General features: G+C 45.5%; 1 protein-coding gene across 4 annotated transcripts in view; it reads right to left on the bottom strand.

Moving 5' to 3' along the window:
- ripk1l (receptor (TNFRSF)-interacting serine-threonine kinase 1, like) overlaps nucleotides 1-25,386 on the bottom strand; it is a 74,508-nt gene that overhangs the window by 45,657 nt on the left and 3,465 nt on the right. For 3 of the 4 annotated variants that reach the window (XM_043719458.2, XM_043719459.2, XM_043719460.2), the window contains exon 2: nucleotides 660-813. In XM_043719458.2, the coding sequence (XP_043575393.2) occupies nucleotides 660-813 (154 nt within the window). Of the gene's footprint in view, nucleotides 1-659; nucleotides 814-5,969; nucleotides 6,193-25,386 lie in introns of all 4 variants that reach the window. The other variant, XM_043719461.2, reaches the window with a different exon arrangement.

The raw sequence follows: 25,386 nt of genomic DNA on the forward strand, positions 1-25,386 counted from the left end.
TTAAATTCCACCAGCTAAAGTGGGGAGATCTGAGGGCTTCGGTTCACTAAACTTAGGGCTCTTGTGGTGTAATAGTAGTGTCCCAGGTGTAATAGTAGAGACAAGAGACCAAGGTTCAAGTCCTACCTGGTCCAGAGGAGTGGCACAACATCCTTAAACAGGTTCATGGAGCAAAAAGCTCACGTGAGGTTCAAAGTTCATTAGTGACACTTACAATACACTTATCACCTCTCAATGAACGCATTAGCTCACTAAACTAATGAACTCATTAGTTAAGGCATCAGTTTAGCCTTTATCTACTGAATTAATGGCCTTCTGTTCTAAGTTCATCTGCAGCTATCCTTTAAATCCTGGGTGCCAATTTTCGACAAATCTATGCTCTAACCTGGATTTATACAAACAGACCACTTGCCTTCACGTACACTCTATTGACACACTGCATGATACAATAGTTGAATTTATATAGCAAAGAACATTCAGACAAGATGTCCTGCTTAATGTCAAGTTGTAATTCTAGCTGAATATCTCTGCTCGTTATCACATTGCTGTACTGTACATTTTACATGCACTGTTTGGAGCTCACACGCAGTTCATGAGCTGTGGTCCCACACACTGCAACCAGTCAGTATGAGAAACTATTGCACACTTTTGACACTTACACTTTGTAAAAGCTGCAGCAGGTTCCCATTCTCCATGAATTCCATAACAAGTGAGTAATTGCCATCTTCCAAAATAACTCCAATCAACTTTATGATACGATCATGATTCAACTCGTTCATCATTTTCCCTTCTTTGAGGAGGGAAGTATTGTAGCTGAAAAATGGAAAAAGTGGTGAAGCTTCTATTGGATTAATCGGGTGGTTTCACGTTCAGCTTTTTAACATGCTGCAGAACTATCGGAACTGTTTCCAAATTCCTTCGTAACACCTTAAAGTGACACAACTTAAAAGTTATGTTTCAACCTTTAATAATCAAAACGTGAGGATGTGTTTGATACCAACAGGACCTGGGGAAGAAGGGTATATCAGGGCTTAATACCCATGGACCGGGGGCTCTATGGATTCTGGGAGAGACAGAAAGGACTGCAGCTGCTGGAAGACGGAGTCAAAAAGTGTGGTGCTGGAAAAGTACAGCTGGTCAGGCAGCATTCGAGGAGCAGGACAGTCTACGTTTCAAGCATAAGGTCTTCATCAGGAATATTGGACATGAACAGCTTATGCTCGCAATGTCGACTCTCCTGCTCCTTGGATGCTACCTGACCGGCTGTGCTTTTCTATAATTCTGCTGTGTTCCGGTCCAAGATGGTTGGCTCTCTATAGTTGACCTTCTTTTGACTGTGAGTTGGGCCAGAGCCTGAGGGTCCAGCCAGGAACAGCATCCATGCCTATGGTTTCTGCCCTCGGCCTATATCCTGGAAAGAACTGTCAATTCGCAATAGCCCAGCTTACACCATCATCCACTGGCAAAATATTTGGCCTTAAGAATGAAATATGTGGAATGGTCAATGTACACGTCAGTGGCTGTGGCTCAGTTGGAAGTGCAACTCCCACTAAATAACAACATTCTGAGTTCAACTCCCAACCCACAAAAAAATCTGTGCTGACTACTCCAGTGAAGCGTCGGACGTGGCGTGCTGGAAAAGCACAGCCGGTCAGGCCACTTCCAAGGCGCAGGAGAATCAACATTTCAGGAATAAGTCCTTCATCAGGAATGAGGCTTGTGGGCCAAGGGGGCTGAGAGATAAATGGGAGGGGTTGGGGCAAAGGTAGCTGGGAATGCAATAGGCAGAAGAAATTTGGGGAGAAGGTGATATGTCAGAGAGGAGGGTGGAGCAGATAGATGGGAAAGACAGGTCAAGAGGGTAGTGCCGAGTTGGAGGCTTGGGACTGGGATAAGGTGAGGGGTAGGGGAAATGAGGAAGCTGGTGAAATCCACATTAATCCAGTGTGGTTGCAGGGTCCTAAGGCGGAAGAGGTGGCCTTCTTCCTCCAGGCATCAGGTGGTTAGGGTTTGGCAATGGAGGAGGCACAGGACCTGTATGCCTTTGGAGGGGGAGGGGTAGCTGAAGCATTTAGCCACGCGGTGGGTTGGTTGATGTGTTTGTCCCAGAGATGTTCTCTGAAACGATCCGCAAGTTGTCGTCCTGTGTCCCTGATGTAGAACAAACCATATCGGGTGCAACAGATACCTTAGATGACATTTGTGGAGACACAGGTAAATTTCTGTCAGATATGGAAGGATCCTTTGGATGGAGGTGAGGGGGGTGGTGTGGGCGCAGGTTTTGCACTTCCAGCAGTGGCAAGGGAAGGTGCCGGGAGTGGGGTGAGGGCCGGTGGGGGTGTAGATCTGACAAGGGAGGTATGGAGGGAATGGTCTCTCTGGAATGCTGATAGGGGTGGGGAAGTAAATATATCCCTAGTGGTGGGGTCTAGGTGGCAGAAGTGGTGTAGGATAATGCAATGTATATGGAGGCTGGTGGGGTGGAAGGTGAGAACCAGGGGGTTCTGTCCTTGTTACGCTGTGAGGGGTGGGGTTCAAGGGTGGTGGTGCAGGAAGTGGAGGAGATTCTCTGGACGGCATTCTCTCGACCATGTGGGAGGGGAAATTGCAATCTTTGAAGGAGGCCATCTGGGAATTTCCAAGGTGGAATTGGTCATCCTGGGAACAGATGCGGCAGAGGCAGAGGAATTGGGATAAAAGGGATGGTGCTTTTACAGGAGGCATGGTAGTAGGAAATGTAGCCCAGGTAGCTGGTGGGAGTCCATGATTTTGCAGTAGATGTCCATGGTTAGTCAGTCGCCGGAGATGAAGATTGAGAGGTCCAGGAAGAGGAGGGATTTGACTGAGATGGTTCAGGTGAATTTGAGATCAGGGTGAAAGGTGTTGGTAAAGTTGATGAACTGTTCAACCTCCTTATGGGAGCACGAGGTAGTGCCGATACAGTCATCGATGTAGCGGAGGAAAAGGTGGGGGATGGTGCCAGTGTAGCTGCGGAAGATGGACTGTTCCATGTACCCAAAATAGAGGCAGGCATAGCTAGGGCCCATGTAGGTGCCCATGGCTGCCCCTTTCGTTTGGAGGAAGTGGGAGGATTGGAAGGAGAAGTTGTTGAGGGTGAGGACCAGTTCAGCCAGGCGGATGTGGGTGTCGGTGGAAAGGTACTGGAAAAAAATGGAGGGTTTGGAGGCCTTTGTTGTGGATGATAGACGTGTACAGGGACTGGATGTCTGTGGTGAAGATAAGGTGAAGGGAGCCGGGGAAATGAAAATCATGGAGAAGGTGATGTGCGTGTCCCGAACATAGGCGAGGTGTTCCTGGGCTAAGGGGGCCAGGACGGTGTCAGGTATACAGAGATGAAATCAGTAGGACAGGAGCAGGCTGAGACTATGGGTCAACTGGGGAAGTCAGATTTGTGAATTTTCGGTAGGAGGTAGAATCGGGTGGTGCGGGTTCATGGACAGTGACGTTAGACACAGTGGATGGGAGATCCCCAGAGGTGATGAGGTTGTGGATTGTCTGGGAGATGAGGTTGTGGTCGAGGGGGCAGTAGGAGGAGGTGTCTGCAAGTTGATGTCTGGCTTCAGTGGTGTAGAGGTTGGTGCGCCAAACTACCACAGCGCCCCCCACCCCCCTTGTCTCCTGGTTTGATGTGATGTTGGGGTTGGAGCAGCGGGGGAGTGGAGGGCCGCGTGTTGCGAGGGCAAGAGGTTGGAGTGGGTGTGGGGGTGGACAGGTTGAGGCGGTCAATGTCACACCTCATTAAAGAGGTCAAGGGCTGGTAACAGACCAGCACGGGGTATCTAGGTGGATAGGGTGTGTTGAAGGCGAGAGAAGGTGATCTCGGTGGGTGGGCAGGCGGGAGTCTTGATTGAAAAAGTGGGCCCGGAGGCAGAGGTGGCCGAAGAAATGTTCAATATTGCAACGCAAGTCGAACTCATTCTAAGAGGGATGAGAGTGAGGCCTTTGCTGAGGACTGAACATTCATCCTCAGTGAGGGGGAGGTCTGGGGGAATAGTGAAAACCGGCAGGGCTGGGAGCTAGGATCTGGGTTGGTTTTCAGCCGTGTAGAGGTCGGTGTGCCAAACTACCACAGTGCCCCCTCCTTGTCTGCTGGTTTGATGGGGACTTTGGGATTAGATTTTCAGCAGTGTAGAGGTTGGTACTCCAGTGAAGCAACCTAACCGGTAGTTATCTTTCAAAAACACACAGACTATCCCGTTATCATCACAATGCTGGCAAACCTTTTGCCAAGTTTCCTACATTACAAATGTTGGCTACTAAGTCAAACTCTCATATAGGAATTCTGGATCAGTGGTGTTGGAAGAGCACAGCAATTCAGGCAGCATCCGAGGACAGGCAAAATCGACGTTTCGGGCCCTTCCTGATGAAGGGCTTTTGCCCGAAACGTCGATTTTGCCTGTCCTCGGATGCTGCCTGAATTGCTGTGTTCTTCCAGCACCACTGATCCAGAATCTGGTTTCCAGCATCTGCAGTCATTGTTTTTACCTCTCAAATAGGAAGCAGATTCAACAGCTGAACCATTACGGCAGGGCTGGGCTGGGCTGGGCTGGGGTGGGGGGCACCGTGCAACTAATCTTCGAGGTTACCTTTGACTGTGTGCCCAAACAGGGGGACCCTCTAATCCTCTCGGCCTCCCAATGGATGCCCGTCCCTAGGCAGCTGAGGTGCCAGTCACAGGACGACGTGGAAAATTCCAGACAGTCTCCTTTGGGTATTGTCAATAAAGTTCTTGATGAACCCCCAGTGAATTAGATGGCCACCTTATGGCAAGGATGGTCAGCCTTGCTAGGCCTTGAACTTTCAAAATGGCGGGTACCAAGGACAGGTACCAGGAATCTGGCACATCAGGGCACAACATCTTCTGGGAACTAAATAAATGCAAGAGGTTTCCAGGTGCTGATAAGATCTACAACAAAAGAAACAAGTGCTGTAGAAACTCCATAGATGCGGCAGGATATGTGCAGAGAGAGAGAGAGAGAGAGACAGAGACAGGAGTTAACACTTCAAGTCTGATATGACTCATCCTCAGAAGTCTGAAGGCCCAAGGTCTTACCAGACTCTCTAACATTCACTGTTTCTCTCTCCATGCTGAGCTTCTCTGGCATTTTCTGTTTTTATCCATTATTTTTGGATCTTATGTTCTCATTCTGGGCAGGCCTAAGAAATCCTGCCCCAATATCTGAGGAGCAGAGGGGTGTCTAAGAGGTAGCCTGCATGCACCTCTTTGCAGCAGTGAGCTAGAGAGTGGATTGGCCCAGGTTTGATATATATATTAAAAAAGTGATTTGGGGGTTGGACAGGTGCATGATTCACACTTTTGGGTGTGTTCTATCTGCATCAGGAAACTCTTCCCTAAAAAGTTCCTGTTTTACACAAGTTTCATTATTTGCCTGCATGGGTGCAGCTCAAGAAGTTTGACACCATCCAGGATGGAGCAACCCACATTCACAAGCATCCACTCTCTCCACCACTGACGCTCAGTAGCAGCAGCGTGCACCATCTCTAAGATGCACTGTAGAAATCCACCAACGACGCTCAGACAGCATCCATGACCACTTTTATCTGAAAGGACAAAGGCAGCAGATACATGGGAACATTAGCACCTGTAAGTTCCCCTCCAACCACTCGGCATCCTGATTTGGAAATATATCCCCATTTCTTCACTGCTGCCGGGTCAAAATCCTGGAACTCCCTGTCTAACTGCATTGCATATGGACTCCAGCGGTTCAAGTAAGAAACTCCCCACCAATTCTCCAGTGCAATTAGGGATGGGCCATAAACGCTGTTTCGCCAGCGATATCCACATGCCATAAATGAATTTTAAAAACTGCTTTTCAAACAGAGCAGAATTAATTTTGAGTATTTTCAAACAAGCATGACACCATAACAATTGAAAGTACTTTAAGGATAATACATTTAATTTAGTTGCGTGTTCAGGATATACTTACTCTGTGCGTTGTGGTCCTGTGTACACTGTTTTTAAAACAACGAGTCCATGATTCTTCCTGTAACATAATGACACCATTCCAAATCCTCCACTATCCAGGGGCTGCTTCTCAATCAGCTCACTGGAGTCAATGTGGATTTTATCGAGGGACATGACTGCTCTTTCTGAGCTTTCTTTCACCGCACTAACCCAGCTTTTGCTCATAACTAGCAATTTCTTTGTATCTGTTGCAAAAGAAAGAGAGAGAGAGAGATATATAGAGAGGGAGAGAGAGAAAGAAAAGCTAGATCGGACTATTGCCAACTAAAGATTATTTTACTCACTACTCGAATTAGCATTTATAACCATCTAAAGACATTATTCAAAGACAATATTCAAAGACAGCTTTTTTTCCACACCATCCTTTCCTCAACAAACTGTAATATTGCTGAGAAGTCTGAGGTATTACTGAAGCTTTTTGTCTTGCACTCATTATAATAAATGCAAGAAGATGTTCTACCTACCATACAGTAAGTAAGGACGTGTGTGAATTTCAGCACTGCTGAGATGACAGGTACATGGACCGTACTTCTCAATAAATTACATAGCATTTGTTGTTCATAACAGACTGAAAATAGGGTATACGGCCTCAGCCTGAGCTTGCAAAATATCTACCATTCAAAGTAATTTCAGGAACAGACAGCACTTCTAAGCAACCACAAGTGCGCAAATCCACACTATCACCTTTGAGCTCATAACATTCATTTATACTCACAAAGGGTCACATACATTCAAACAAAGGGACCTACTCTCTGCGAACAAAAGGAATACCTTCATGCCTTGGCTTTTTTGAATTACCGCGGTATACTGGGGGGCCTGTTGTTTTCTCCATGACAACAAAAGTTGAGTTACCAATCAACCAGCACCCTTTCCTGCTGTCGTATGAATTGTTGTGACTGCTTAAGATTTGACATTTTATCTATTCGGCCTAATGAGTGCAAAATGAAAAGCTGTAGCAACATGCAGTTTTGCAACAATATTCAAATACTGTACACCTGAGCAATGTTTGTAAACCGTACTATATTACACAGCATCCAAGAAATCTCCATCCTTTCAGATTGTTTCACTTTGATGGAATGTAATTCGAAGATTACAACACATTGAATGGTCCTGGGGCTGTAAGTGGGAAGCTACCACCACCTCAGCCAGCTGCAGGTTCAGCAGGCTGAGGGCTCAATAGCGCCTCTGCTCATTGTGGTCAGATCTGAGATTACAGTTCCAGGAAGAGGGCACCCCAGTGGTTCTGCAGGCTCATTCAAACAGAAGTATGTGGTGTCATGGGACTGGGACCAGGTTGGCAGGACCTGATTTGGCAGAAGGAGATTCCATGGAGAGTAGGTGGCACATTCTTACCTTGGGGGCAACTATTTAACAATGCTCTCTCCTCCAAATCCCTGTAAGTCACCTCACCATCATTTTCAGATCACTCATTAAAGAGCAATTTGCGGAAGATGCTACAATTCAGCTTGTCTTACCCACACGAGTGAGCCACTGCATCAACACACCACATCGCTGGAAAGGCCAATATACTAAGGAGACAGTCGGTGGTCCTCAATTGCTCACTTAAATGGTTCGAGGAGACATGAGGGCTGCAGATGCTGGAGATCAGAGCTGAAAATGTGTTGCTGGAAAAGCGCAGCAGGTCAGGCAGCATCTAAGGAACAGGAGAATCGACGTTTCAGGAAGAAGGGCTTATGCCCGAAGCGTCGATTCTCCTGTTCCTTGGATGCCGCCTGACCTGCTGCGCTTTTCCAGCAACACATTTTCAGCACTTAAATGGTTCAACAGGCTGTCTGGAAATGGTCCTATACTCCTGCTGCTTTCAATATGGCATGGTATCAGGAAGGTAAAAACAATGACTGCAGATGCTGGAAACCAGATTCTGGATCAGTGGTGCTGGAAGAGCACAGCAGTTCAGGCAGCATCCGAGGACAGGCAAAATCGACATTTCGGGCAAAAGCCCTTCATCAGGAATAAAGGCAGAGAGCCTGAAGCGTGGAGAGATAAGCTAGAGGAGGGTGGGGGTGGGGAGAGAGTAGCATAGAGTACAATAGGTCAGTGGGGGAGGAGAGAAAGGTGATAGGTCAGGGAGGAGATGGTGGAGTGGATAGGTGGAAAAGGAGCTAGGCAGTACGGACAAGTCCGGACAAGTCAAGGAGACAGTGTTGAGCTGGAGGTTAGAAACTAGGATGAGGTGGGGGAAGGGGAAATGAGGAAGCTGTTGAAGTCCACATTGATGCCCTGGGGTTGAAGTGTTCCGAGGCGGAAGATGAGGCGTTCTTCTTCCATGCGTCTGGTGGTGAGGGAGCGGCGGTGAAGGAGGCCCAGGACCTCCATATCCTCGGCAGAGTGGGAGGGGGAGTTGAAATGTTGGGCCACGGGGCGGTTTGGTTGATTGGTGCGGTTGTCTCGGAGATGTTCCCTGAAGCGCTCTGCTAGGAGGTGCCCAGTCTCCCCGATGTAGAGGAGACCGCATCGGGAGCAAAGGATACAATAAATGATATTAGTGGACGTGCAGGTAAAACTTTGATGGATGTGGAAGGCTCCTTTAGGGCCTTGGATGGAGGTGAGGGAGGAGGTGTGGGCACAGGTTTTACAGTTCCTGCAGTGGCAGGGGAAAGTGCCAGGATGGGAGGGTGGGTCGTAGGGGGGCGTGGACCTGACCAGGTAGTCACGGAGGGAGCGGTCTTTGCGGAAGGCGGAGAGGGGTGGGGAGGGAAATATATCCCTGGTGGTGGGGTCTGTTTGGAGGTGGCGGAAATGTCGGCGGATGATTTGGTTTATGCAAAGGTTGGTAGGGTGGAAGGTGAGCACCAGGGGCGTTCTGTCCTTGTTGCGGTTGGAGGGGTTGGGTCTGAGGGCGGAGGTGCGGGATGTGGAAGAGATGCGTTGGAGGGCATATTTAACCGCGTGGGAAGGGAAATTGCGGTCTCTAAAGAAGGAGGCCATCTGGTGTGTTCTATGGTGGAACTGGTCCTCCTGGGAGCAGATACGGCGGAGGCGGAGGAATTGGGAATACGGGATGGCATTTTTGCAAGAGATAGGGTGGGAAGAGGTGTAATCCAGGTAGCTGTGGGAGTCGGTGGATTTGTAGAAAATGTCAGTGTCAAGTCGGTCGTCACTGATGGAGATGGAGAGGTCCAGGAAGGGGAGGGAGGTGTCAGAGATGGTCCAGGTAAATTTAAGGTCAGGGTGGAATGTGTTGGTGAAGTTGATGAATTGCTCAACCTCCTCGCGGGAGCACGAGGTGGGATGAATTGCTCAACCTCAGCTATGCCTGTCTCTTTGTTGGCTACATAGAACAGTTGATCTTCCGTAATTACACCGGCACCACTCCCCACCTCTTCCTCCGCTACACTGATGACTGCATTGGCGCCACCTTTTCATTTTTATATCCTTTCAGTTCGTATCATTGTTGTCCCAGAGTGTTTTTCTCGTATGCCTTTTCTTTTTTAAAAAACCTATATCATTCTGAGGATTATATTGTCCTGTCTGTCCTTTGATTCACTGCATTTGTGATTAAGGGGATATAGATTAATTCTGAGTAGGTGCTGAGTTAATGGTTAGTTTTTTTTCCACTTAGTCTAAGAATAAGTTTGTTTATAATAAAAAGCTTTTTTTAGTTAATTGAAGGAACCTGGTGAAAATCCCTGGACAAAGGGAAATAATTTGACCATTTTTTGATGATTAAATAAAACATTTATATTTTTGGGATGTTCTTGGGGTTTAATAGAGGAGTACCATTGCTTTGAAGTGGGTCACTGCGTGATAAAGGTACAGTAAAGTCACCACAATCCCAGAGGACCATAGGGCTACTCTGTCATTACAGAAAGCCAGCTGGTGGTGGCTTACCCTGAGGGTCACCATGCCTCAGGGGAGAGGAGAGGTTGAGAAGGTCAGTGCTTTATGGAAGCCTCAGACTTTTTGTTTCCAATTCATTTCAATACAGTAGAGGAACAGGCCTTTTGGCTCACCAAGCCTGCGCTGATTCTAATCCTTATTTAGGTGCATTACATACTGCCCATGTGTGGTTTCTATCCCTCTGTTCACCTCCCATTCATGTGTCAATCAAGATATGCCTTAAATGTTGTTAACGTGCCTGCTTCCATCACCTTCACTGGCAGTGTGTCCCAGGACACCCACCACCCTCTGGGTGAAACATTTCCCCACACCTCTCCCCTAAACCTTCCCCCTCTCACCATGAGCCTGTGCCCTCTTCTGGTTAACCTTTCCACCATGGGAAAAGGCCTCTGACTCTCCACCCTATCTAAAATTCTATCAATTTTGTAGATCTCTTTCAGGTCACCCCTCAGCCTCCATCTTTCCAGTGAAAACAACCTCTCCTCGCAAGTAAAACCCTCCAGACCAGGCAATATCCTGGTAACTTTCTCCTCACCCTCTACCTCCTTCTGATATTGTAGCGGCCAGAACTGCACGCAATGTTCCAAATGTGGCCTAACTAAGGTTTTGTACAGCTGTAACATAACTTGCCAACTTTTATATTCGATGCCCTGACTGATGAAGGCGAGTGTGCTGTATGGCTTCTTGATCTTATCCACCTATGTTGCCACTTTCAGAGACTTGTGGACCTGTACACCTAGATCCCTCTAATATGTCCCTTTGACATCACAAACCAGCAGTCCCAGCCAACTGAGCTAATTGATCCGCTCACTCTGTGTTAAAGGCACCATGTCAATTCAAGTTGTTGTTCTGGCATTAGGGTATCCATGTGGCATTCCAAACACACAAAGCCCACTTGGAACAGGGGGGGCGGGGGAGGCTGCACCTGTCATACACGGAAGGCTCCAGAAGGAAAAAAACGATTTAAAAATGATGGGGAGAGCAGAAAAAAAGCAAAGGTGACACGAACTGAAGTGAATCATCAGGATGTGAAACACACTGCTCAAGAGTGTGGTAGATTCTATTTGAAATGAACCAGTGATGATTTAGGCATCCCCTCGAGGGGTACTGTAACAAATAAATTTAAAACCTCGCACCACTCTCTGTGTGAAAAGGTTGCCCCTTTAGGTCCCTTTTAAATCTTTTCCCTCTCACCGTAAACCTATGCCTTCTAGTTTTGAAGTCTCCAACCCAAGGGAAAAGATCTTGGCTATTCACCCTATCCATTCCCCTCGTGATTTTATAAACCTCTAAAAAGGTCATCCCTCAGCCCCTGGACGCTCCAGGGAAAACAGCCCTCGCCTATTCAGCCTCTCCCTGTAGCTCAAACCCTCCAGTACTGACAGCATGCTTATAAATCTTTTCTGAACCCTTTCAAGTTTAATGACATCCTTCCTAATGCAGGGAGATCAAAATTGAACACAGTATTCCAAAAGTGGCCTAACCAATGTCCTGTACAGCTGCAATAGTGATAGCTTGTTGGTGAATTAGCTTTCCATTCCTAGTTTACCCACTGTGTGGTTGTGTGTGATAAGTGCCTGTGATTTTAACAATTTGTTCCAGGTCTTGACCAAGACATGTTGGTGAAAGCATGAGGATAGCTTTCCACTGCTATACAGTACATGCTGACAGGAACCTCGGTGCATGTATACCAACAACCACAAAGTGCTCTGCGTGGAAACTGGAGGCCGTAGAAATGACTAAGTGCAAATCTGTGGTCGACAAATGCAAAACACGGCCTCATTCACTTTGCCTATCACTACGCTAATTTTATAGCAGTTTCAAGATCCTGACTACACAGAACAGAAACCAAAACACCCAGCAAGCAACTTCCTTCTCTCCTGTCTCCACATGTTCCAGCCCGGTTTTTGGAGTCTCTCGAAACAAGTTCGTAGAACCTATGTAGCACCAGTTTCATTCTTAGCCCACCACTCTGAATGGATATAGGTTTCACAGGATCACAGAAATGCAGCGGTGCAGAACAAGACCATTCAGCCCATTGTGTTTTCGCCAGCTCGTTGAGGATTTTAACTTATTACCAGTCCCCTGCTTTTGCCCCACCACCCTGCGTTGGTCTCTATTTATTTCTATTTATGTTCTTGAATGTCACCATTAACATAACAGCAATAATATTTTAAAAGTGTCACTAATAATAATCACATAACTAGAGGATCCAGAGGAGATTTACAAGCATGGTGCCAGGAATGGAAAATTTCAGCAATGGACAATGGTTTGAATAGACTGTGCCTTCCTTCGGACCAAAGGGGAGTGAAGGGCAATTTTGTTGAGTTGGACAGAAGTAAGAGGGTCTTAGATGGAAGGATGTATACCTTTTACAAAGAGGTCAATGAGGAGACAGGTGCGCATGGGGCTGTGGTGGTGTGGGTGGATTTGGAGTATTAGGCAGAAGGTTTAATGGGTAAATTGAGGAGTTTTGTTTTTCACCAAGAGAACAATGTGAGTTTAAAACTAAGAGTGGTGAGGGCAGAAACCATCGATATACTTGAAACGTATTCCAATATGGACTTGACATGCCGTGGTCTATAAAGCTACAAACCAACAGCAGGAAAGCTTGATTGGGGGAGGGCACGTCAACCTTTCATATCTACTGTTTCAAATCCTCTAAAAATCAGGTATGTTTGAATAACATCTTTCATTCTTCTAAACTTCAATAAGTACAGATCCAAACTATTTAACCTCTCCCCAGAAGGCAACTCCTTGTTACCTGGTTCACTCAGCAGATACCTTCTCTGGACTGCCTCCAGTGCCAGGACTGGGGGCTCCAGCTATATTCTGACTAGTGTCTTGTGTAGTTGTAGTTAAATCTCCCTACTTTTATACTCCACTCTCGTTGAAATAAAGGTGAACATCCCATTTGCCTTGCTTATGACCCACTGAATTTGGATGCTAACTTTTGTGATTCATACATGAGGACTCCCAAATACTTCTCTTCGATAGCTTTCTGACAATCTTTCCACATTTAAATAATATTTAGTCCCCTATTCTTCCTGCCAAAGTGCATGACCTCACATTTCCCCATATGATGTTTCATCTGCCAAGATTTTACCCATTCACTTAACCTGCCTGGCATGTTCACCAGTTACCTTACCACCATTTTTTGTGTTATCCTCAATCTTGGCTCGTGTATATTCACCTGGCTCTTACAAGTCATTAACATACATTGTAAATATTTGTGGGCACAGCACTGATCCCTCTGACACTCCACTAGAGTTTGCATCCCGAAACTTGCCCCTTTATTCCAACTCTGGCTTCTATCCATGCTAATATATCACCTCCAACACTATAGAGTCTCATCTTATTAAGTAGTCTAATGTGTGGCACCTTATGAAACACCTTCTGAAAATCCAAATACTTACATCCACTGCCCCCTCCCCTTTATATATCCTGCTTGTTACCTCCTCAAAGAATTTAAGTACATTTGTCAGACATGATTTCGCCTCCAAGAGGCCTTGCTAACTCTGCTTGCTTATATTATGCATTTCAAAAACTTTGAGGAAAACATTTCTTCCTAATCTCATGGTAGCTGAAATATTTCCCTGAGTTGAGCCATGGTGAGACTCTAACCCAAACTTCATGAACATTGTGCTCCTCCCTCACTTATCTGTTGTGCCTGCAAGTGCTCCATCTCCCTCCCCTCACTCCCTCTTATCTGCTACAATTGCATCCCTGCTCTATCAGCCAAATGTAAGTGCCACACCATTGGTGAACCTGCCTCCAGCTGTCTGTTATACCCTGAAGTCCTCAATTCCCTAACTACACATTTCTACTTCTCTTACCTCCTTTAAACACACTCTTCAAAACTTAAAATGCTTGTGTCCAGCTTTTGATTATTGACCTTTAATATGTCTTTATGTGGCCCTCAGTGTCAAGGTTTTGTTTGATCAAGATCCTGCCGACTACCTTGAGGGAATGTTTGAGTATTAACAAACATGTCACTGATGAACTGTGAGCAGATTGTCCTGTTCCCTCTGCCCATCCCAGCTCCACAAAGCAGAACAGAGCCAAGGACTTGGTACAATAGCACTGGGACAATTTTTAGCTTCTGCCCACCTCTATTCCCGGCCCACTTTGGGAACTCAAATCCGGCCCTTAATGTCCAACATACAGTGTGGCAGTGGAGAGGTGGTTTATGGGTTAGTGAAATGATGGAGAAGTAGAACATCTGGATAGGTACATGAACAGGAAGAGTTTAGAGGGATATGGGCCAAATGTTGGCAAATGGGAATAGATCGGTTTATGATATCTGGTCGGTGTGGACGAGTTGGACCAGAGGGTCTGTTTTTGTCCTCTATAACTCTGGTTAACTGGATGCTGTCTATATGCATGTGGAACCTAATCCCAGGCAGGACTTTGGCAATGAGGGCCATTGGCTACTCTACCATGAGTAGGTGGGTATAGAAACAGGTCATCAGTAGAAATGTTCTAACTACGACTGGATACATAACAAGGGAAGCAAGCAGGTCATCTTAAACTTGTTACAGCTAGTTGAAGGAGGAGGAGACCAGACGTCAAGCTTGTCTCAGTTTTAGATGGATTCACAGTGCAAGAAAAAGATGACAATTGCAGAGCTCCTAATGCTACAACCCAGCACCGGTCAATAAGTGATTTTTAGAAGCTTTGGGTTCACATCCCACTTGCCCCAGAGAGGCGGCATGACATGTCTGATTAAAATAGCTATAATTAATCCACCTGTTTGGACATGTCCTGATGCACCTCTGGAGTCAGTGGGTCTTGAACCTGGACTTTCTGGACCTGAGATAGGGACACTGTGCCACAAGATACAGCTTTAGATATTTTAACCAACCTGTTCAGGGATGCTATGACAGGTTGTACCCATCAACTGTGTACTCAACATCGAGTTGTCCAATTTCAAATCACCTTCATTCCCATCCCTTAATTCCCTTTCCAGCCCCACCTCCTCCCTTCCATTCTACTGACCAACCCTTCTTTCCACCTAGGAAAAAGTGAGGACTGCTGATGAAGAGCTTATGCTCGAAACATCAACTCTCCTGCTCCTTGGATGCTGCCTGACTGGCTGTGCTTTTCCAGTGCCACACGTTTTGACCCTTCCTTCCAGCTACAACTGGATTCATTACTCCCATCCACCAATCAGGTCATACCCACCACCCGAGTTCACTTATCATTACCTCACCATTCCGCCTCTCCACCCAAAACCCTTGCCCCATCCCTCCACCACCTAATCTGTAGCTCCCCCTACCCCCACCTTCGTTCCTAAAGAAGGGTTAACCCAAAACATTGACTTCTCCTCCTGAAGCTGCCTGACTTACTGTGTTCTTCCAGCCTTCTGCTGGTCTACTTTGGATTCCAGCATCTCCAGTTTTCTTCCCTATGACACACTTCTGGAACAAGTGGGACTTGAACCACTTGCCCCTAGACAGTGCTTTATACTTTCTTTCTGTATTTTACAAGGACAGGTCAGCAAGGGCACTCTAACCCCCACATGGCCAATTCTCTCTCTAAAGGCTTTGAGTTTGTTGGTGGGCACTGCTTGCTATCTGTCTAAGGACATCTGGGCACAAACTTAATGACAGTGTGTTGCTTTGCCATGGCAAAGGTTACACTAAACAAGGAGAGATGATGCACCTTGGTCACAATCACAAGGGATGGTATTTTTAATCAATTTTGTTCAGGTCATTTTGGACATGTAACAGAGATGATAACTCTTGAGAAATGGAAGCATTTTGTGGGAGAGATGGTCAGGGAGTTGCAGGCAAGGTGGGTGACACCATATTCACAGATTTTGGGAAAAGGGAAGCTTGCAGTCTGAGTAGGCGTGTGCAAGAACATAGCAGTGGAAGGGGAGCTTTCTTGAGGACTGATGATGGTAAGTGATGGAGAAAGTCCCTGCAGTATCAACACTGTCGAAGAACATTGATCAGAACTGCATCAACTGAGGTATTCTCCTCACAGGGAACAAAGGAAATTAAGAGGAAGTGCTCCTGGCGTTAGGAACAGCGACACAACTCAGACGACAAGAGGGTAAATAGAACATGAAAGTATGCCTGGATGCAAATCAAGAATGAACATTGAAATGTATTCTTTCAGCTTGTAATAAAGATGACTGACATGCTTTGATGGAGCTCTTTCCAAAGTTTCAAAAACGACAATGGTGCCAGCAAAATCAGGAAAGTGAAACCACAATTTGGAAAATCACAAACAGGAGACAAAGTGCAGAGCAGACACACACAGCACAGACACACACAATAAGACACAAAAGCAGAAGTATGTCATATGACTCATTGATACCTGCTGTGCCATTCAATGTGATCACAGCTGATCTGATAATCTACAACTTCACTTATCTGTCTTGCTCCCATAATCTTTGAGTCACTTACTGATTAAAAATGTCTACTTCAGCTTTGAATATACTTAATGGCCCAGCCTTGACAGCCCTCTGTGGTAAAGAATTCTACTCATTCATAACACTCAGAAGAAATTACTTCTCATCTCTGTCTTAAACGGACAATCCTTAACTCTGAGATGATGTTCTCTCCTCCTGGACTTTCCCACAAGGGGAAACAACTTCCATCCATCAAAAAACTGAACATTAGGGGTCTGGCTTACTGAAGGAAGATTATGGGGAGAAAGTGAGGTCTGCAGATGCTGGAGATCAGAGCTGGAAATGTGTTGCTGGAAAAGCGCAGCAGGTCAGGCAGCATCCAGGGAACAGGAGAATCGACGTTTCGGGCATAAGGGCTGAAGAAGGGCTTATGCCCGAAACGTCGATTCTCCTGTGAAGGAAGATTATCTCAACACTGGAATTGGGAAGCTCAGATCACTGAACTGACTTTCCAGTTTTTGTTTACCTCTGCCAATAATCTACATTCGCTGTTTGTCTGTCTGTGCTAACTATAATGTGGAATTTAAAAGGGGTTTACAGTTTTAGTTAGTGGTGTTACATGCAAATATTTTCTGTCTGTTTACTGGTAGCTTTAGTGTAATTACTTACACTACATAATAATTTTTGCTTAGTACAACAACCTGGTCTGCACATTCCATCAACCTAGGTCTGAAAATCAGACACATTGGGGTCCTGTGAGAACTTACAAAAAAATCTTTAAGCTTTGGCAGGACTTCAGGAAAAGTGGGGCTTGGTTTGAGCAACCCGTATGGGCTGTAACACACTCTAGTCATCTTTTTGTTGGCTTTTAAACATTCTCCCTCTGCTGGTTTGTCACATTGTATGTTTTCTCTTTCAATCTCAACTACCTTTGACTTCCTTGGTAAACTACAGTCAATTAATCCTCTTCCTAGAGACGTTGATCCTCACTGGGATATACATTCACTGAGTCATGAACTATTTATTTAAGGAGGGGCTGTGGGGTCAGTTAGCTGGACGGCTGGTTTGTGATGCAGAGTAATACCAATGGTGTGGATTCAATTTCCGCACTAGCTGGGGTCCCCATGAAGGATTCTCCTCAATCTCAATCTTCGTCTGAGGCATGGGGACGGTCAGGTTAAAGAGTCGGCAATTGTCTTTCTGATGAGTGAAGAGCCTTAGGGTTCTTAATTATCCACAATTGTTCCTCAATCATCATTTCTATTAAACTCCTTTCCCAGTTCATTTCAGTCAGCTCTGTCATCATCCTTACATAATTATCCTTATTTAAGCTTAGTATAGTCATTTTTAATCCAAGTTTCTCACTCTCACACCAAATGCTAAATTCTACCATGTTATCGTCACTGTTCCCTAGGGGCTCTTTAATTCTGAGATAAATTTATTAAAATTGCCTCCTTTTCTGATCCAAAATAGCTTGACCCTAGTTGGATCCACAACTTTTGCTGCAGGAAACTGTACACATACTCCACAAGTTCTTCCTCATTGCTACCTCTGTCAATCTTATTATCCCAATCTAACTGAAGCTTAAAGCTACTCATGATTCATGTATTGCCTTTTTTAACATGCTCTTATTATCTCCCGATTTATACTTTGTCCTAAGAACAGGTGCTGTTCGAGAAAGCTTAGAGACTACTCAGAACTGTTATGGCACAAAAAGAGGTCATTTGGCCCATTACATCTGCACTGGCTCTTCAAATGAGCATCATTACCCAGTAGGTAAAAACAAGAACTGCAGATGCTGGAAACCAGAGTCTAGACTAGAGTGGTGCTGGAAAAGCACAGCAGGTCAGACAGCATCCACAGAGCAGGAAAATCGACGTTTTGGGCAAAAGCCCTCCATCAGGAATACAGGCAGGGTGCCTGCAGAGTGGAGAGATAAATGAGAGGGGGTTGGGGGTGGGGAGAAAGTAGCATAGAGTACAATAGGTGAATGAAGGTGGGGATGGAGGTGATAGGTCAGAGAGGAGGGTGGGGGAAGGTAGCAAAAAGAGTACAATGGGTGAATGGGGGTGGGGATGGAGGTGATAGGTCAGAGAGGAGGGTGGAGTGGATAGCATTATTCAGTGCCAATCCCCTGCTTTCTTCCCTTTTCATCACATATTATTTCAACCTAAACAAACAGCGCCAAGGACCTGGATTCAATTCCCGCCTCAGGTGACTGTTTGTGTGGAGTTAGCACATTCCCCCTCCGTCTCTGCCGGTTTGCTCTGGTTTCCACCCACAATCCAAAGATGTGGAGACCAGGTGAATTGGCCATGCTAAATTGCCCATAGTGTTAGATGCATTAGTCAGGGGTAAATATAGAGTGGCGGAATGGGTCTGGGTGGGTTACTCTTCAGAGGATCGGTGTTGGGTTCAAGATCCTGTTTATGGGTGGTACAGTGGCTCAGTGGTTAGCACTGCTGCCTCACAGCACCAGGGTCCCAGGTTCAATTCTAGCCTCGGGTGACTGTGTGGAGTTTGTACATTCTCCGGGTGCTCCGGTTTCCTCCCACAGTTCAAAGACGTGCAGGTCAGGTGAATTGGCCATGCTAAATTGCCCATAGTGCTAGGTGCATCATTCAGAGGGGAATGGGTCTAGATGGGTTACTCTTCGGAGGGTCGGTGTGGACTGGTTGGGTCGAAGGGCCTGTTTCCACACTGTAGAGAACCTAATCTAATTGCTGAATATCCTTTTGAATGTCTCAATCAAACCTGCCTTCTCAACACTCCCAGGCAGTGCTGCCATATTCCAACTCCTTGATGAGTGAAAAAGATTTCTCTCAATTCACATTTGTTCCTTTTGAAAAATCACTTTAAACCTACGTTCTTGTTCCTTTTACTCCCACAGCTGTCTTCTTCACCTTGTTATTCTAACCTTCACGCATAAGCATTCTCCATCATCCGATATCCTCGTTCACACACAGGTAAGCTTTGAACTCAAGCTTGTTGAACATCATTTTTGGGCTACATGAACTCAATCTGCTCAACATGGGCAGCACGATGGTTCAGTGGTTAGCACTGCTGCCTCACAGCACTAGGGACTCAGGTTCAATTCCTGCATTGGGTGACTATCTGTATGGAGTTTGCACATTCTCTCCATGTCTGTGAGGGTTTCCTCCGGATGCTCCTGTTTCTTCTCATAATCCAAAGATGTGCAGGTCAGGTGAATTGGCAGTGCTAAATTGTCCATAGTGTTAGGGGTAAATATAGGGTAAGGGAATGGGTCTGGCTGGGTCACTCTTTGGACGGTCAGTGTGGACTTGTTGGGCCGAACAGCCTGTTCCTATACTGTAGGGAATCTAATCTAAAAAAAAAGTTCACCTCCAGACCTGTCTCTCTTTAACCTCAGTAAAACTGGGAGTTTCAGTTGCCACTTTGAATTAAAAGGAAGCTGACAGCAATTTTCCAATTGACCTTCACCTTCCTATGGGTGGTGAGGGGTCTATACCCTCTGCCTGGAGGCAGCCTTCAGGTGATAGGCCAGGGGATCAGCACCTATAAAGGCCCTCTCTGTCATAAGAGGACCTCATGCCCAGCCGCAAGTTTGCATTAAAATTGGAGAAAGGGTTTTTTCATTTTGATACAGCTCCTCCTTCACTCAGCCTCTATAGCAACCTACTGCTTCTTCCAAGACATTAGGGGTCAGTTGGCTGGACAGCTGGTTTGCGTTGCAGACTGACACCAAAAGCATGGATTCAATTCTTGCACTGGCTAAGGTTATCAGGAAGGACTCTCCTTCCCGACCTCTCCTCTCACCTGAGGCATGGTGACCCTCAGGTTAAACCACCAATTGGCTCTCTCTCTAATGAGAGAGCAGCACTATGGTGTGGGAAGACTATGGTGACTTATACCTTTAGCTTTTAAGAAAGAAGGCTTCTCATTGGCCTTCCAACTTCTAGCGTGTGCCTGACTGGATAGCAAGCCTGCCTTTCAGCAATTAATTGGTTGCCTTGGGAAAAATATCCCATAGATGTCAGGATTTTGGCTCCATTTTGGCTCAATAACAGAGGTCAGGACCCTCCAGGATGTATTATACCCCTGTGTTCAATTCTGTATTTTCATCATCTTCAAATTGCATTCTCAATCCAGCCATGTTCAACCTCTATTATTTTACCCTTTGAACACACACATATTATTCATTCTCCAGGTTTTTGAGAGGCAAATCCTGAGCTTTACATTCCAACTGCTGCTGTCAAACTGAAGCCCCTTCAACAGCTAGGGTTTCCAGGATTTTAAGTCCGAACAAAGTTTTGCAAGATTTAAGCACACATTGTTACTGCGGTAATTAGTTAGGTTGGAGGAAACCCAAGAATACCTTTCAAGGGAATAAGTCATACCGAAGTATCCCAAATTTATAGTAAAACGAAGCTTCAGATAAATCATTGATTAACTCATTGACCATTTTCTGAAATGAAGAATCAAGAATGGCCCTGAACTACTTCATTTTGTTCACTCTCGATTCTGAAAGATCCACATTCTTGGTCTAACAATTGCACAGCAGCTTTATGAATTATTTTGCACCGTTAGTGATGACAGGAGAATCATGCAATAATATCGAGTGATGGACAACAGCCTGAGATTAAATTGATCTGTTTGCAATATTGGTTGATCCAGAGATAAGCTTCAGACCCAGTTTTTGGTGCTATCACTATCCTGCAATGTTTTTCAACTTTATTCTGATCTCAGCTCATCGGCTTCTGAGAATCTCATTTGTGCCTTTGTTACCTCTAAACAGGGTATTCCATTGCCCTCCTGACTGGTCTCCCACCTAATCCCTCAGCCACCTGAAGTCATCACATTTACTGCCGTATCCTTACTCACGCCAAATTCTGTTAGCTGATCACACGTTCACTGACCTACATAGGCTCCAGGTCAAGGGATGTCTTAATTTTAAAATTCTCATCCTTGTTTTGCCCCTTCCTGGCTTTTCCCCTCCTCATCTTTATTATCTCCTCCAGTCTTACAATCCTATGAGCTATGGGCGGTATGGTGGCTCAGTGGTTAGCTCTGCTGCCTCACAGCACCAGAAACACAGGTTCGATTCCAGCCTTGGGTGACAGTGTGGAGTTTGCATATTCTCTCTGCGTCTGCATGGGTTTCCTCCCACTGTGCAAAGATATGCATGCGAGATGAATTAGCCATGGGAAATGCAGGGTTACAGGGTCAGGTAGTGGGTCTGCATGGGATGTACTTCAGAGAGTCAGTGCAGACTTGATGGTCCAAATGGCCTCCTTCCACACTGTAAAAATTCTAAGAGCTCCCCTCCATTCCTGGCCTTTTGTGTATCCCCAATTTAATTACTCTCCATGGTAGTCATTCCTTCAGCTTTGGAACTCTCTCCATAAATACTCCCATCTCTCTTGGCTTCACTTTCATCCTTTCAAGACTCTTCTCTCTCTGCCGAAACTTCTCGTCATCTGAACTTATTTGATTTGGGTCACACTTTGAATCATACAGTACAGAGGAGACCCTTCAGCCCATTGGGTCTGCATTGACAAAAACAATTGTAAATCTGCACTTTCCAGCAATTGGTTCATTGCTTTGAACGTTACGACATTTCAAGTGCTCATTCAAGCCGCTTTTTAAAGGTTGAGGTTTCTAAAACTTACTTCATACATTTTATCACATTCAAGACACTGAATAACTGTTGTTGCTAAACCATTGGTTAAATAAAACAAACTTATGTGGTAACTGTTATTTCCTTCTCTGGAGCAAAATTTCCTCTTGTCTTAAAACAAAGTCCAGGCAGCCCCCAGGTTGCAAATGGATTCCGTTCTGGAGTTCATTTGCAAGTCGATTTGTATGCAAATCCAAACATGATGCAAGACAATATAAAGGAATGGTTTATATGTCAGGTCTTTAAAATTATACCCCTGTATCAGATTGTGTTAACAAGTGTAGGTATTTGTAAATCAGGTGTTCATAAATGGGGGACCCCCTGTACAGCAGATTCTGGAAGCCGGACTGGTAACCCACAACCAGAAGAATTAGCTGCAACTGCAGAGAAATAAAAACAATGGGTTGAATCTTATTTTTCTTTTTGAGCAGATTGTGTCAGATTTTGTAGAGGGATTCCTGCTATGATGCCTAGAGTTGATCTCTCACAAAACACACCTCATTATCTACCTACCCACCCCAGTGGCACCCTCACATCTGACTCCAGTCCCATCTTACCATGCACCATTCCCAGAATAACTTTCCACTCATCAGCCATCTGCCCAAAGACCAGCATCCCTTGCACCATCTTTAAAAGGCCTCTGCACACCTGTTGGCAATCCTCTATTGCCTCTCACCAGCAACATCATGGCACAATAACCACAAGGCCAGACCACCCACAATGCAGCCAGCATGGCTGATGTTCTCTTACACATACAACCCATTTCTCTCACTTTAGTTGCTGTCTAAACAATAGGCCATGCAGTTTATCTGCTCTTAGATGTATCCTGTTTGAGGACACTGCTTCCACCCACCTACTTCCTCACATCACCAACTAGTACTCTTTCCCCAAATCCCAGTGATTGCCCAAGTTTTACCATTATGCCGTAAGGAAAAATCACAGCTAGGTAATGTTTGGACAAAACAAAACATGAGCTTTAATTGACAGCCAGCAAAAGGGAACACAAATGAACAGTGGCTGCTGTTCGCCCTAACTGAATGAACAAAATGTTCATCTCTTGACCTCGACAATCCATGATCATTTCCTGTACCTAGTTTGTGTCTACTGGAACCATGTGTCAATCAGGTGCTGTCTGCCTTCTAGGGCCCAATGTAGTGAGCCTTGTCACCCATAGGGAGGACCTCCTCTTTTATCCCCCTTCTCCTTGGATGACTACTCCAGTTCCCCTGGCCCCTTAGTGTCTATCATATCACCTCATACAGAGCCTATTTTATATCACATTACAGGAGGTAAGTGACTTCACTGGAGAGGATTTCCCAGGATGTGGACTAGGCTGGAGAGGTTTAGACATGAAGAAAGATTGGATAGACTGGGGTAGCAGAGCAGACTGGGAGGGGACATTACGGAGATACATAAAATTATGATGGGCACAGACAGGAAGATACTTGGTGGAGGACAATCAATGACTAGGGGCAAAGATTTAATGTAAGGGGAAAGATGTTTAGCGGGGATGTGAGGAAAAGTATTTTCACCCAGAGGATGATGGGAATCTGGAACTCACTGCTTGAAAAGGGAGAAATCCTCAGAACATTGAAGCAGTATCTGGATGTATGTCTTGGCATTGCAAGTGTACAAGGGCTGTGGGCCACGTGCTGAAAAATAATATTAGAATAGTTAAGTGGCTGTTTTAGACCAGCACAGACTTGATGGGTTGAAGGGCCGTTTTCTGTGCTGTTGAACCTCTATGACTTTATATCTGACCATTTTGTTTTCCTTCCCTGTTTCAGGCTGAACCAGACTTTTGGCATTTTTCAATGTTTACAATTCCCAGCGGAGAAACTCATTGCCACCTCCCCTCCCCTTCACCCAACCTTCCTGCTGGTAATAAGCCTAATTTCATTGCCACCTTCAGGATCAGCTTTTCCAATGGTTTCCTGAACAGCTGTCACCATCTGAGAGGTTCTACTTCAGATTATGAGGTTACATCTGTTGTTGTTGACTCGCCCTGACAGAGGAAATAATTTCACTCCATTTACTTTAGCAAACTATTTAATCATTTTAAACATTTAGATTACCATCTGCTATACTCAAGGTATTATAAACCAAGCCCCCAAGCAAGCTGTCCTTCTAATGTAATTCTAATTAATCCTTTTAAGACTTAAAGAAAGTTAGATCAGAGTGTTTTCTACTGTGGGGCATCAGGGAGCCCGAGCAAAATTAGACTTGATGGAACTGGGAGAATATTCCACTAATTGGTATCATATTTGACACAAAGGAAGATGGTTGTGATTGTTGGAGGTTAGTCATCTCAGCTCCAGGACATCTTTGCAGGATGTGATTTCTGGTGATCTGCATTGCACACTCTCTCCGGCCAGCATTTTCTTCCTGTGGGTTAGTGCCAGGAATGAGTGCAGACGCAGGCACTGTGGTCCTGGTTTCGGCAGCCATCAGGTCAAGTAGGGGTGTCCCATCCACAAACCAGACAGCTGTCCCACAGAAATGTCATACTGGGAGATGCGCTAATTGCTTTAATATGAGGCACTGTCCCATTTTCCAAACGAGCATACCTTAGAGAGCTTAGTGATGGGATTGGCCACATTTAAAGTGGCAAAATGGGAGGTGAGAAAAATACAGTTTCACATTGCATGTGGTTTGGGGCTGGAATTCACTGCTTGGCAGTGTGGTGCAGACAGGCTCACTCCAGGCATTTGAATATAAACAATTTGCAAGCGTACAAGCAAGAAAGCAGGACAATGATGCTAAGTGTAACAAGCTCATTTGGAGAGCTAGTGAAGAGACAGTGGCAAGGTGGTTCAGTGGTTAGCCCTGCTGCTCCACCGCACTAGCGACCCAGGTTTGATTCTAGCCTCGGATGACTGTCTGTGTGGAGTTTGCACACTCTCTCCATATCTGGGCGGGCTTCCTCTGGGCGCTCTGGTTTCCGTTCACAATCCAAAGATGTGTAGTTTAATGAATTGGCCATGCTAAATTGCCCATAGTGTTCAGGGATGTGTAGGGTAGATGTAGTAGTCAGGAGTAAATATAGGATAATAGGGTAGGGTAATGGGTCTGGGTGGGCTACTCTTCAAAGGGTCGATGTGGACTTGTTGGTTCGAAGGGCCTGTTTCCACACTGTCGGGATTCTATTTTAATAAAATGGCTGAATGGCCTCCTCCTTATGCTGTGACACTTCAGTGATTCTGTGATGCAATTTAAGCAGCAATTTGCACAGTTACAGTATAAATTTTCAACTTAAAACAATCCCCACAATCACTCTGCTCATTCTTAATTCCGGGCCTCTCAACATTTACAATTTCCTTTTTAGTTCATTCATGGGATGTGGGGGTCACTGGCTGAATTTACTGCTCATTCCTGGCCGTCCTGGAAAAGGTGACAGTGAGCTGCCTTCTTAAACGACTGCAAACCACGTGCTGTAGCGAACAATGCCATTAGGCAGGTAGTTCCATTAAATGACCCGGTGAAACAGAAGAAAAAGCA

The sequence above is a fragment of the Chiloscyllium plagiosum genome, unplaced genomic scaffold, assembly GCF_037043375.1.
Source record: "Chiloscyllium plagiosum isolate Xiang-an unplaced genomic scaffold, Cpla_swu_hap1 HiC_scaffold_34, whole genome shotgun sequence".
NCBI lineage: Eukaryota > Metazoa > Chordata > Chondrichthyes > Orectolobiformes > Hemiscylliidae > Chiloscyllium > Chiloscyllium plagiosum.